Source organism: Ostrea edulis, chromosome 6 (genome assembly GCF_947568905.1).
Source record: "Ostrea edulis chromosome 6, xbOstEdul1.1, whole genome shotgun sequence".
Lineage (NCBI taxonomy): Eukaryota > Metazoa > Mollusca > Bivalvia > Ostreida > Ostreidae > Ostrea > Ostrea edulis.
The window spans coordinates 59,489,889-59,504,888 of NC_079169.1; the positions used below are offsets into that span (position 1 = coordinate 59,489,889).

Sequence of the window (15,000 nt, forward strand, 5' to 3'; positions counted from 1 at the left end):
CCTTTTTTGCAACTATGCCCTCCGCAAACGAAGTTCGGGGGGGGGGGGGGGGGTATAGGAATCACTCTGTGCAGATTCGAGGGGGGGTATAGGAATCACTCTGTCTGTCTGGGATTAGGGATGTTAGATCACTCACTTTATGTAAAAGAAATGATTTTCACAATTTTTCTGAAAAAAGATTAGGAGTAGGGTATCTAAAATGGCTTCAAGAGGGGTGGCAGGTTCAAAATATCAGGCAATGTTTTATACTATGTTAGTTCTGTTAATAAAGACTGATTTCCAGTTTTGAAAATAATTTCTTGTGATGATTGCATGCTGCTAAAGACAAAAGTCAATATTGGAGGTAATTTACAAAGCCATTTGATTCCATTGGAAGTATAGTTCCCTATTGTTCAAGTTACCTAGAATTGGTTTGGGTATTATATCTGTAATGAAGTGCAGATGAGCAGTGATCAATCTTATAGATCCTATAAAGAATATAAAATTGAGAGTAGGGACACCTGCACCTGGGCAGAAGAATCCCAGTAATTACAAGTAAACAAGAAATATACCTAATATGATCTGTAGTCTTCCTGCTTTTACATCATAGAAAAATATTTCAGTTTAGCTATGGCTAATTGCCACGAAAGAGGTTTCTGTTGAATTTCAAAGAAAATAAGCAAATTATTACATACCATGGAAACCATCCAAAATGTACACAACAGGAAATCTCCAGTTAATTTACTGTTTTATGGGAAAAGTCCATGAAAAGGAGGACAATGGGTAATATTTTGATTGCAAAAGATGAAATTCCTATCGACCCTCGTCCAGTTAATGATGCTCACCTGCCAAGGTATGGCCATGCAGTGTGCTAAATACCGAAGCTGGACAAGGATTTTAAATAGATGTGAACATGTACCGTTTATATGTGTTTTGTACACTACCCACCATAAATAAATATACACATATTAAAGCTTTTTACGCATTTTGGCAGGAAATATTATTCAGTATAATGAAAAAGAGCTGAATTCACTGTGTATTATAAACTTTCAATTGATTACAGTAAAATAATCAGTTAAGGGTGCAACTTCAATATATTATGTGAAACAATTAATGAACATTCAATATTTTTGGCTTAGTCTGTTAAATTGTGATATTGATTTATTTAAGGTGAAAAATCAAAGGATTTTAATTAGTACACATCAAATACACAATAACATGTTTTAGTAATTAATTTGAAATGGTTTCAAGTTAAGGTTTGCATAATATCTCTTTTTGAGAATTCAGAAATTCAAGTATTTTAACAAAACATAAGGATTTAAAAAGTTAAAAGCCTAACGTCATCTATTCAAAATATGTTGGAGTTATGTATTTTTGCATGGAAAGCTCTGTATCTATGATGTAACTCATTTTTCATGCACAAGAAACTTAAATATTTTGGGAAGTGTATACTTATTTATGGTGGGCAGTGTATTGTTTTATTTGTATTGTTTTATGGATAAAACTATTTTAATCATGTTTAAAAAATTTAAGAAGAAAATTATAAGATATTTTGACATTATCATAATTATACATAAGTATTGTAAGTAAAGAAAATATAGCTCTTACACATACAAAAATAGTAACTCTTTCTCCCCAAAATGGCGGATTCAATTCATCGCCAAATTCGTTGTAACACCATAAATTAAAAAAAAAAAAAAAGATGGCGGTTTACCAAGTATTAATTGCCTGTATACATATGGTGCAAATATTTTAATCTGTTTGAATTATGACAAGAATCCCTCCTTCAGACCTTGACCTGTGATTTTATTTTTAACCAAATTAGACATTTTTCTCCACCCACCTGTCATCTCTGTAGTTAACGAGACCAATACATCTGGAAGGACCATCTTGATGTTCAAGAGAATCATTGTAGGCTTTAGTGTGCTACTTGCCTCCAAGATTAGTTCATTGTGCAAAGATCTAGAATTATCAAATAGGAAATTTGGTTTATCTTGTATGCAAGAGTTGGCCTATAAGGAGAGAGTATTAGAATTGCTTGTAGATTTTTCTGTCATTTTGTAGATGGGGCACCTTCATGCATCTTATTGCCATTACTGAGATTCCTAATCCTTGGAAAAAGAAAGTGGAAAATGCAGGCAATATTTCATCGTTGAAGAAAAGTGGAAAAATAGCACTGGAGTTTTGTGAGAAGATGATGACAGAACCTTTCCCAGATTATCCTAGTGACGATGAAATGACTGAGGAGGAGATGAAAATGGAAGAGAGACGGTTAGTCAGGGAACAGATCAAGAACATGGCAGAAACTGGTAAGACCATTATTAAATGAACCACCATTCCTGCATCGGAAAACATGTTTATATATGTGAAGGACCTTTTATGGTTTCTGTATAGAATTTGACCCAGGTATACTCATTACTGGCAATGTAAGAGATACATGAAATTAGGGCACCATCATATGGCAGGTGCCCTATTATAATAGTAATCACTCTGTCCGTCCATCATTACTTTTAAAGGCACGATAACTCACATGTAAGTGGGGGGATTTTCATTAAAAAAAAAATTTACATGATACTTTGATGAGGCAGAGAGGAAAACCCAGGATGGGAGTGTAAATACTGATGCCCGGGGCTACTGATTGTAGAGGTCAGGTGAGCAAAAATAAATGCTGCATTAGCCTATCGTGCTAGTAAATCTTAAGTGAAAGTAAACACGTTACTCATTGTATACATTTGTCAATATCGTGTTCACCGATTTTACGTACAAATTAACTTTATCGCCAAGTCAAAATAATTTAACGTATATGCATTGATGGTAACGATCAGTTCGATGTCAAAATGGAGAGGTATGGGTGTTGCCGGGGATCTGTGTTTCGCTGTTTGCTTTGTCCTAAAAAAATTATTATTCATAGGATATTTGAGATTGATTAGTGTTATCTTTACATTTTTCTTTTCACTTAACAATTAATTATAACCGTTGATAGACAGATACAGTGGACAACACTACATTACACACCACATTACTGTTTTACTTTGATGAAAAGAAAAGTCTTATGCATTGCAAGAATTGTAAAACGTATCGAGGTAATGCAAAATCCAAAGGTCCAGGGAGAATTTTAAAAAAAAACTTTCTTGATGTTGAAGGTTGTTCACATTCTGTGTAATAAATATGAAAATATGTCATGTAATTATAATGAAACTGAATCATGACTTGGCCATCAGCTATGAAACAAATTGTTTGATAATAAAAAGATGTGAAACTTGCCACTGTGCATATTTATGTTTCAACTTGCATGTACATTGCATCAACTCCAATTTTGGGCTTTTTTGCTCACCTGAAGTGAGCTTTTCTGATAAAAATTTGTCTGTTGGCTGTCAGCATTGTAGACTTTTTCACATTTTCATCCTCTTCTCCAGAACCACTGGGCCAATTTCAACCAAACTTGGCACAAAGCATCCTTGGATGCAGGATATTCAAGTTTGTTCACATGAAGGGCCTTGCCCCTTCAAATGGGAGAGAATTACAAAAAATGCAAAAATGGGTGGGGCCATTTTAAAAATCTTCTCAAGAACCACTGGGCCAGAAAAACTGAAATTTACATGAAAACTTCCTGACATAGTGGAGATTCATGTTTCTTAAAACCATGACCCCTGGGAGTAGGTTGGGGCCACAATAGGAGATCAAATTTCTACATGTGAATACATATATAGGGAAAATCTTTAAAAATCTCAGGAAAGTACAAATTTACACGAAAGCTTCCTGACATAGTGCAGATTCAAGTTTGTTTAAATCATGGCTACCAGAGGTAGGAAGGGGCCACAATAGCTGATCAAAGTTTTACATACAAATATATAGGGGAAATCTTTTTTTTTTTAAAATGTCAAGAACCACTCGGCCAGAAAAGTATACATTTACATGAAAGCTTTCTGACATAGTGCAGATTCAAGTTTGTTAAAATCATGGTCCTCAGGGAAAGGGTTGAGCCACAATAAGGCTCTCAGTTTTACATGCAGATATATAGGGAAAATCTTTAGATATGAGGTAAGGTGACTCATGTGAGCGATGTGGCCCATGGGCTTCTTGTTCCAGTATGTTTTGTACTGCTATCTCTGTGATACATAACATATTTTAAAACAACCCGGCCATTTCTGTTCTTGAATTGATTTTTTTTCAATTTCAATGCATCGTTTGCATTGAAACGAGAGACAGGGTGCCCAGGCATTTATTTCATCATCATAACTTTTGTACCAAAAAGATGTTTTTGTTGAGAATTATTGCTGAAGAAAGATGTTTCCTAATTGAATGAAAATGAACTAGGAGCATGATTGTGTTATGAATAATGTTGAATCACATTAGAAAACCATAATATTTAATCACAAATTTTGACTTGTATGCACCACTCAAGGTCATAGCAGTGATACATGTAGCTCTTTCTCATTCTAATACATACATGACACAGGACCTTGTTTTTAAGGTCTCATTCAAAAGACCTGTGACTTTGACTTCTAGTGTCAAGTACTTTGAGAAGGAACTGTTATTACATGTTTTTAGATGTCTTCGGATTTCTGTTGCCATTGGGTAAGGGGCTGTTCCAGAAATGATCAAATGGGGGGGTCGGGCGGCAAATGATATTTTTTTGTGTGGGTGGTCGTATTTTTTCATATTTTAATTGGTCCGTGGTTGGACTGTTAAAAAAATATTTATTATGGGTAGTGGGTAGTTTCTATTGTTTTATTTTGTGCCACATGGGTGTTGAGTTTTCAGAATATTTTTATTGTCGCTCTTGTCATGTTGGTTACAAAACGTCGGAGGGAAAATTGAAAACGTGCTCTCGAAATCGGAAATCGGAAGTAACATAGAACTATTCGAGTTGTCGCTCTTTGCAGCGCATAACTTTCCATTACGTCACTCTTCAAATTAGAGGCGCGTTTAGTAGGGTCCCTTTGGACGTGATGGCGGCGAACTCTGTTCTGTAGATTATTACAGTTTACAGTGCATCGATTTTGGGAATATTTTGAAACCAATAGGTATTCCGTTTTCTAATAAAAATAGGCAAACCTTAGTTGATTTATAGGAGGGTACCGATGCGTTATATTTATCAGTCGGTGTGATGGTGATATAGAGGCCTCCGGGCGCAGGCTCCATTAGAAGACGAACGATTCGTGGAAAAACATATCCATACCCATTTCATGATAATAGCATTGTTTGGACTCCCAATCTTTCCAACATTCCCGCCATAGATGCCTTTGATTGTTGATGTGACATCGTTTCTTCAGAACTACTGTGATACAATGTCGCACAGGCATTACCGCGTCATTGACTAGAATGTTTGTCCCGAAAACCTCGCGAGCTTTGTACCGTTTTCATTTTTAAAAATATTTTTGTGGTGGGTCTTGTTAGTTTTTTTTTTTTTATTAGATGGGTCATTGTAAAATGAGTTGATTAATTTGATGGGTCATGGGGTAATTTTTAAATTTTTTTTATGGGTGCTTGGTATATACAAAAGGTGCCTCCCGACCCCCCCATGTATTTATTTCTGGAATAGCCCTAATGAATCTAGGCCTTTTCTATTGCGAAGCATTAGTAACTAGAAAACCACTACTGGTTCATCGAATGAAGAAGAGTTGTCCAAACGAATAAAAGTTAATTTACAGGAGGTTTTGTTCTTTACAGGAACCAAAGACCGAGCAGGTCAACAAGATTTAGGTATTTCACTAAGAAACACCATGATGGGCAGGTCAAGTAATCGAGACAGATTCTCAGACAACCTGAGTAGATCAAGAACAATGCAGTTTACATTAGAAAATGAGGATTTCTTGGCTCGTTCTCAAAAATACATTGAAGACTCTAAGAGACCTGCAGATGATCGAGAAACTCGAGGTGTACGGTACAGGAAAAATAAAAACAAAGAAAAATTAACACCATATATTGGAAAGACATTACCAGAAAATGAAAGTAAAGGATTAAGGAGGTTTGGGAGCACAGCACCTGCCCAGAAAGATTTCTTTGAGAAGGTGCTTAGCAAAACAACTATTGTAAACAAATACAAACTGGGGACTTCTCAGAAGAACATGGGAGCGACAGGTCTAGGAAGGTCTTTCAGACGAGATGATAATGTCAACATGGACGATGACAACATTTATGATGAAATTCCTGCTGCAGGGACAATGGGACGGGCTTGGGCCAGAAGGATGCGTAATTTTAATGAATCAACAGCCCCCCCTTTAACAAGAAATGGAAGAACAAACAGTAGATATGTAAGTACAAATTACTGAACAATTTGTCTTGTAATTTTTCCATCATATTGATGTTGTGCAACATTCTCTCACTAGAGGGTGTGTTATGTAAGCTTCACTTACACCTCTGTTAATGCCTTTCCATCATATTGATGTGCAACATTCTATCACCAGAGGGCATCAAGCGGCATGATATGTATGCTTCACTTACACCTCTGTCAATGCCTGCATGGAATCATATGACAACTCAATCACATGATATAAACAGTTATTCTCGCTTTCTTTCGACAATAAGGTGATATACTGGGCTTTTTTCATAGCCCACTAGTTCTTGGATATCAAAGTATATTTTCACCATTTAGCTGTTTGTCCCTTATATTTCAAGTTTTATCATATTTTTTAGAGCCTCTTTTACTTTCGATTCCATGTTTACATCAAATTTCCACCACGTGAATATCCTACATTCATATGCGTAATAATGAAGTAGTTCCAATTCAGGATAGCAAAACAGTGATTTAAACAATTTATGGTAAACATGAATTTAATTGCACCAAAAGCATTTTATAGTATGACTAAATATTTAACCCAAAACAAGATTTCTGTAAAAAGTCATTGACAGAGGTATGTGTAGTGCTCGTAGCACATGGAACTCCGGGTAGAGAACGGTTGTTAACCTTATCGTATTTTTGATAGCATGGTAGGTCTTATACAAGTCTGCTTTTTTTCCTCACATAAATTTTTAATGTAAATTTGCATGAAATTAACTTATACAATGTCCATTTTGACTATATGAACCTATTCTAAATCCATTCTGCTATATACTTTGTTTAACCTGGTCTGTGCTCATTTTCCTTAACATCAATTACTAAATATGTATTGAACTGCAGTTTTTCCTTTAAGATCCAGGTCAGATTTGGTACATCAAGAATCAAATGTATGTCCATTTTTTAGCTTGCCGGGACAACTGTCCGGAGAGCTATTGTCATGATCCTTGTATTGGTGTCAGCGTCTGAGCGTCACGCGTACTTTTAAAGAAAACTTTAACCTGGGCTATATCTTTTGAATCAAGGGGGATAGGGTTTTGATATTTCACATATAGATGCCTCAGGAAGAGACCATTGTTTTGGTACGAGGACTTTTGACCCTGTGACCCTGACCTTGGACTTTCACCTACTTTTCAAAAAATTTAACCTGGGCTATATCTTTTGAACCAAGGGGGATAGGGTTTTGATATTTCACATATATGCCTCAGGAAGAGACCATTGTTTTGGTACAGATATTTGACCTAATGACCTTTGCCTTGAACTTTTACCTACTTTTCAAAAACTTTAACCTTGGTTATATATTTTGAACCAAGAGGGATAGGGCTTTGATGTTTCAAATATAGATGCCTCATTAGAACTAAGAAGACATATCTTTTGTTCCCATAACTATTGACCTTCGACTTTGACCTTCTTTTCAAAAACATTAACATTGGCTTTATCTTTTGAAATGAGGGGATAGGGATTTGATATTTCATATTTAGATGCCTCACGACCAGGCCTTTGATATGGTATCAAAACTTTTGACCTAGTAACCTTGGGTTTTGACCTATTTTTCAAAAACTTTAACCTTTTGAACTAAAGGGATAGGTTAAGTAGAGTCGTGCTTCCCGGTGAGCTATGTTGCATTCTGACAGCTTTTGTTTTAAGAACTGTAACCATGCAGATAAGATTCTCTGTTCATCACTTTTATCACTAACACCCAGTGTGCTTTACCATTTTAAGAGTCTTAGAGTCTATGTTCTATCTAGCTTCTATCATCAAGAACCATGCTACATGTGAGTTAGATTCTGTGTTCTTTCCTTCTATCAAGAACCCGTCTGTATTCTTTTCTTTTTTATATCAAGAACCAGTTCTGAGTTCATGGTTGTCTTTTATTCTGTTTTCATACAGCTATTTTACATGAAGGAGTGATTTTGTATTCATTCCTGTCTTAGTTGTCATCAAGATAAAGGGGCAGTTCTGTGTGTGTGTGGTGGGGGGAGGGGGGGGGGGATAAGAATAGTGATATATTTCAAAAATGAGCTATATTTTTCATAATTATAAATCATGCTCATTCAATGTTGTTACAATATTCATGAATTACATTCAAGTGTAGATCTAGAGGTCTATGAATTTTTTGTTTTTAAATGGGCTTTTTATTAAAGAGACTGTTTTTACTCACTGTATTCGTACATAGACTTCTACATATACCATCTTCACAAGTCAAGGTTTATCACTACATTACCTCGCACTAACCCTTGACATCAGTCGCTATATAAAAGTTGGGCTCATTAGACCATTACGCAATCCACTATAAATAAAGCATCCAATGAAATCACTGCATCTTGTTATATGGTGTACATGGATACAAATGACTGCTGTATTTATAAACACACGCAATTGTAATATTTACACCACTAATTACATTATTAATAGTAAATTAAGTTTGGAAACCTTTTTGCTGAAGACAACATTGCTTAAACGATTGAAATAGCCATAACTGTAGGTATCAATACATGTGTTTTTATTTGAATCTCTTGCTTAGCATTGTGATAAATAGAACCGCATTCTTATTGGTTCCCATTCTTTTGTGGAACCAATCAGAACGAGCCCAACTTCTATATAGCAACTGATGTTAAGGGTTAGTGCGTCCAGGTAATGAATCGATAACCCTTGACTTGTGAAGATGGACTTCTACATAATTATATAGTTTAATTCGTACATAGATTTCTACTTAATTATATAGTTTAATTCGTACATAGATATATTTCTACATAATTATATAGTTTAATTCGTACATAGATAGATTTCTACATAATTATATAAACGTAGATTAATTCATACATAGATATATTTCTACATAAATATATAGTTTAATTCGTACATAGATAGACTTCTACATAATTATATAATTCAATTCATACATAGATAGATTTCTACATATTAATTATATAGTTTCATTCATACATAGATATATTTCTACATAATTATATAGTTTAATTCATACATAGATAGACTTCTACATAATTTTATAGTTTAAATTAAAAAAAAGGAGATCAAAACTAATAGAGGTAATTAAGTTAAAAACATTTGCTTGATGAAATTTTGAGATAAATTCATTAATGTTGAATGTTCTTGCAGGAAAAATAAGTGCTAATCCATAGGTAGATAGTTTTTGTTTTTGTGTTTGATCTTTGTGCATGATAAAACCTGTTAACCATGCAGTGTGCTTGCTGGTCATTAAATCTGGAACATTAAGATGCGTCCATTATGAATATAAACTAATAGTTAAATATTTTAATTTTACAGACCCCGAAGCGTACTACTACACTGCTTGCATGAAACGATATAAAATTATTCTTGCACGGAACGGTGACCGGTTTGCATGGAACGGTAAACGGTCTGCAATGAACAGTTTGCACGGAATGCTTCACGCGAAATGTTACCACTTTGTATGTGTGGCTTGCATGCTTTGTAAATGGTCTGCACGAAATCGCAGGCATGGCCAGCTGCACTCTTCGATTTTTTCAGCATTATTTGTTTTGTTTGGGGTTAGTTTAAACAAGAAATGATTTTAATATAATGGTAATATTCTAGATATTAAAAAAGGTTGAGAAAGAAATGATAATGATCCATTTTAGAATGATTGCACAGCTACGACACAGTAAATTTCAGTTTTACATATTATAACCCAATGACTTATGCACAGATGTTGGGATAAAAACAAATGATATTTTTATTTTGGAAATCAAAGAAAAAGATGCAAATATTGGGTCATCATCAACTTTTATTGATTCATTACTCTATCAAATTCACTCAAACTGAAAATGAAATGGTCGTGTCTGTTTCATTCAATCTGAGTGTCATTAAAATACATGTGCAATTTGTATATTACTGGTCTACTCTCAAAGACAGATGTTAAATAACCTATAAATTTTTATATACATGTATGACAACAGATAAAATGATTTTAAAGAACTTCTCGTCAGGCAAGACTGAAACATATTCTCGGGCAGGGAAACCCCCACCCCCCAGTGCATCTAGACATCATATTAGCCAGTCAATAAAAACCTGTTACCTTGAATTAGAAGGTACAATACAAAACAAAACGAAACAATCCAAATATGATTGAAATAGATTGAATAATAAATCAAATATAAAAATGAAAAATTATATCAAATAAAGACTAACTTCAGTAATATGATCAACATATTCTTCAATTATGTATGTGAGTGGATCTAATATCTAATTTTAATTAGATTGTTGTATTTGTCTCAATTTTGAATTGAAAGAAAACTGCATTCATTTTTGAGAGACAAAATCATAAATACCTCTTTATAGTCAAAATTAAATTGCCCCTGCGGATTTTCACACCTTCTGTACAAATGTTAATTTCAAATACCTAGATTAACTGACCTCTATTGTGATAAAAAAAATTAAAAAAAGCACCTTAGAATTTGTGTAGAATATATATACAAGTTACACACGTTGGTCTTTGCATTATCCAGACAGTTCTGATAAACAATTTCTTATTTAAAAAAAGAAACTTGATGAAACAAATGTGTAACAAGACAAATTATTCCAATATATACAAAACAAAAATCTACCGAGGGCAGAGATATACATTATGATGTCTCTGCAGTTGCTGGAGACTAATGAAGGTGTTAAAATTACTTTGAAGGCTACGAATGTGTTGGAATTTGCTCTGTCTGGAGGTTTTAAAATAAATGTTTTGTTTCGATTATTTGCAGATTTTCACTGTTGAAAGTCTGTCTTAGGGAAATTTTGAAATAATTGCTCATATTCCCAACAATGTCCACCTGTCATAGATCCCATGCTGAAATGACTTGCTTGTTTTGCACGATTTTTAAGTTGCTCTTTTCTATGAGCGTTGCTTCATTATGTACAGCTCATTTCTTGCAAAAATTGTTTGCACGAAACGCTGAACGGTCTGCTCAAAATGCTGAACAGTTTGCACGGAACTCTAAATGGTTTGCAATGAACGGTCTGCACGGAATGCTGAACGGTTTGCACGGAACAGTGAATGGTTTTCGCGTAACAATGAACGGTTTTCACGGAACAATGAACGGTTTGCGTGGAATGAAACGAAACGCTTTGGAGATGTAGTAGCATGCTTCAGGCCCTGTACCTACATGTAATTCAGCATTGAACCATACAGTATATTAATTGGGTAATTTTGGTATAGGAATATTTCAGGGTTTCAGGTGATTTTTGGCACTTTAGAAGCAATGTTAGGTCATAAATTTCAGATATTTAAGATTAAGGCTCACAGTAAATCGAGGAACCCACTTTCTTCAAAACTGAAAAACTATAATAATAAAGCACTGCTGTTTGCAAATCAAAATAACATTGAATTTTGATTGATTTATTTATTAATTTGGATTCTAATTTACATGTATATTCCGTTTCTACTGCTTTTCCTGTTTGTTTTTGTTAATTGTAACAAGAATATCGGTTGCTTCTGAGTGTTCTTACAGTTTTGTTAATCTTCTACAATTTTTGGAGAGATCTTCTAGTACTGTATCGAGTTTGTAAGATGTACACCCATTTAAACTCCTTATGCTGGCAACAAGCCTGAACGCTTTTCTGTCCACTGATAAAGGCAAAACATGCAACAAGGACAATAACACTGACAGATTTAAGATAATGTTTGAATCGTGGTAATAGGAAGTAGAGTGGTTCCACAATGGGGATTGAAAGTTTACATAAGAATTATATCAAGAATCTTTAATAATCTTCTCAAGAACCACTGGCCATGATTCATCACAATAATGTGCAAGCATTCCAATATAGTGAAGATTCACATTTGATCAAGTCATGGCCTCTGGCACCAGATGGGACTAGAATAGGGATTCAAAATTTATATATGAGAATATGTAGAAAAACAAAAGGCCCACAGGCCTTATCAGTCACCTGGTTATTAGTTAAAAGTATTACTAGTGCCAATTTTTTTAAGGGCTATGGAATCCTGTTCTGCAACAGTTTAAAACAAGATGTGTTCTTAAAACTTCAATGCCCTCGACAGTGCCTATACTGATGAAAGGCTTTACATTATACACTGTATGTGTAGCATTAACACAATGTAACTTTGGACCTGACCCTATGGTTGCAAAATTCATAATTTTCGTACATCCTTTCCTGCTTTTCCTAAATATGCAGTCACTTCACTCACTGCATAATTCAACTTAAAATAGAATTTGGTGCTGTAAATAATATCAAATCAAAGCAAAAACAATTTGAAAAATATATTGATACAAAAAAATTATGGGGTAATCGAGCTCATTATACAAATACACGTTCTGGCAATATCCACAACTACAAATGGCAGTGAAGCATTGTACAAAGTTTCAATTCTATCTAATAAGCCGAACAGGAGGAGAAGCGTTCACAAGATTTTATAACAGACTGACAGCCTGACAGGAAGGGGTTGAATATATAGATGTTTAATTATATTTGCCGCATGGATAATATAAAAACTGGTTGGTTGGAGATTTTGGTCATGTGTTAAAGGATAAACTATATATTTTACAGAACTTCCACAATTCTGTGATTAATCGTTGACCAAAATCTAGGGAATTTTCACTTGCACATTTTGTGAATATTTGAAATCTCCTTTGATATGCTCTCATGATTACTTTTACATTACATTACATGTATGTATCTACAAATTGTCTTCCAAATGTATTTTTCAGAACCAGTGGTTGAACTGAGTGGGCGTGACTTCGTCTGAGTCTAATGTACAAACAGAGAAACTGGATTGTCTTTCACATTGGCTTCTTGTGGATTCATACAAATTGCTGCAATTTGATTTTGTATAGAACCATAAGGAAAACACTACACATATTCTATAATGTATATAATATATTGAAGTAATCTGTTTCATACAAACATCAGTTGAATTGAAAAATTGTATTGCAAATTGTAAATCACATTTATAATGCACATTGTACCTCACATATGACAAGAAATTTTAAAATGATTTTATCAATATGCCAGAAGTATGTGTTTTGGATAGATGTATTTTATACAACCTAATTATGTTGATTTGAAATTTATCATTATCATCAAAGACTCAAGTGAGCTTTCCTAATCAAAGTTTTGTTAGTTGACCTTTTTCTTCTCATTGCTGTCTCTGTGTTTTTTAATCTTTAACATATCTGAATTATTTTTGAATGGAGGGCCATACCCATGTTAGAAAATGTAGGTATAGAATGATGTCATTTACAAAACTCACAATTTTTTGGTTAAACATTTTAAACTTCAAAGAATAAAGACTGCTCATTTAAAATTCATTTGTGAAATAAGGTTGTAATGCCTATGATGTGTAGCCAAGCTGTTTAAACGAAAGTTCAGGTGTTTGTCTTACAAAAATTACTTTTTAATAACCCACCCCACCCCCAATTATATTTCTTGAAGGAAAGTTTGTAGTGGTTGATGATATCCCCCCTCCCCTTATAGAATTAAGGAAGAAAATTGATTATGACTGGGCAAACAAATTATTAAAGTCCTTGATGTCTAAGGGATAAAATCTAATATTCAAAATATAAAGAATCATTTCAGACTGGAATTATTCATTTGTCATCGGATGAAATGTCTCTCATGATTTCTACTATAGTCAGTCGCAAAAATGTAGACAGCAGCATTGCTGATGCTACTGAAATTTGCGACAGATTGTAACAAATCACAAATTTGTTTAATGTGGTTTGGTCCATCACAAAATGAACATGTTAGGTTTTTAATGACCATTTATGAAAATGTATCAGGTTGAACAAGCCTGCACAGACTTTGTCTTTGCGTGGTCATCTATGAGCTGGATTTTCTATAGACTAGTAATTTATAATAGTGATTGTGTATTTACCAGGTTAAGTACAGTAGGTATATAGAGAATAGTAACTTATCTGCAGTGTGATTTGATCTTTTACTGTTCTGATTGTTGAATTGATAAAAAAAATATGTATTTTGTTCTACCCCTTGTTTAAAATATAGCCATTATTATTATTTGTTCAATGGTTTTCCTTGTATTTTAAAGATATATGAACCAATGTTAATCTTTTTTGTCTTTTTTGATGTGCTGATACACTGTATGTGAAAGGAGCTTTAACTAATCTATTGATATTGTGAATGAACTTCTTGTCAGAACTTGTATGAATTATTTTATGATTTATTACTCGAATAACAAATATTTTGCCACAGTATGCATACTATAAGTTATATTAAGGTATATATAGTATGCAAACAAGTCATATAGTCTGGTCCCCGCCACTCTTTGAACACTCGTTTTGAGTGATCAAAGCGGGGCGGGGGACCAGATTATTAAAACTAATCGAAATCGGTAGCCACCATGTAGGAATTACGACTGTAACTGGCAGCTGCCAGTTAATTTATATGGTCGCCGCCAGATACTGTAAATTTATAATTAAGTGGCCGCCGCCAGTTCAATGAATATTAATTCTATACCCTGGCACCTATATCGGCTACCGTAGTATTGATTGTTTTCATTGTACGTAGCGATAATGATGTTGCACCAGCGCATGACCAATGACTTGTTTAGGTAATAGATGATAAATTATGCCAAAAGTAAGTTAGGTTGAATGGTTTACATGCATATTATAGGATATAAATTATTTATGTAGCCTACATCGAGAATACGTACAGGAATGTATATTAGTGTCTGAAGATATTTTAAAGGATCGTCGATATTCTCACCGAAGTCATTTCTGATGGAGATTTTCTATAGACGC

General features: G+C 34.1%; 1 protein-coding gene across 8 annotated transcripts in view; it reads left to right on the plus strand.

The window, feature by feature from the left end:
• The window catches only part of LOC125645600 (uncharacterized), a 106,971-nt gene extending 92,567 nt beyond the window's left edge, over positions 1-14,404 (plus strand). For 4 of the 8 annotated variants that reach the window (XM_056140286.1, XM_056140290.1, XM_056140284.1 and 1 more), the window contains 4 exons: positions 2,044-2,288; positions 5,653-6,236; positions 9,548-9,631; positions 12,952-14,404. In XM_056140286.1, coding sequence (XP_055996261.1) covers positions 2,044-2,288; positions 5,653-6,236; positions 9,548-9,580 — 862 coding nt within the window. In that variant the 3' untranslated portion in view covers positions 9,581-9,631; positions 12,952-14,404. Of the gene's footprint in view, positions 1-2,043; positions 2,289-5,652; positions 6,237-9,379; positions 9,403-9,547; positions 11,568-12,951 lie in introns of those variants that run through there. The other 4 variants (XM_056140287.1, XM_048871194.2, XM_056140288.1 and 1 more) reach the window with 3 other exon arrangements.
• Positions 14,405-15,000: the final 596 nt, after the last annotated feature.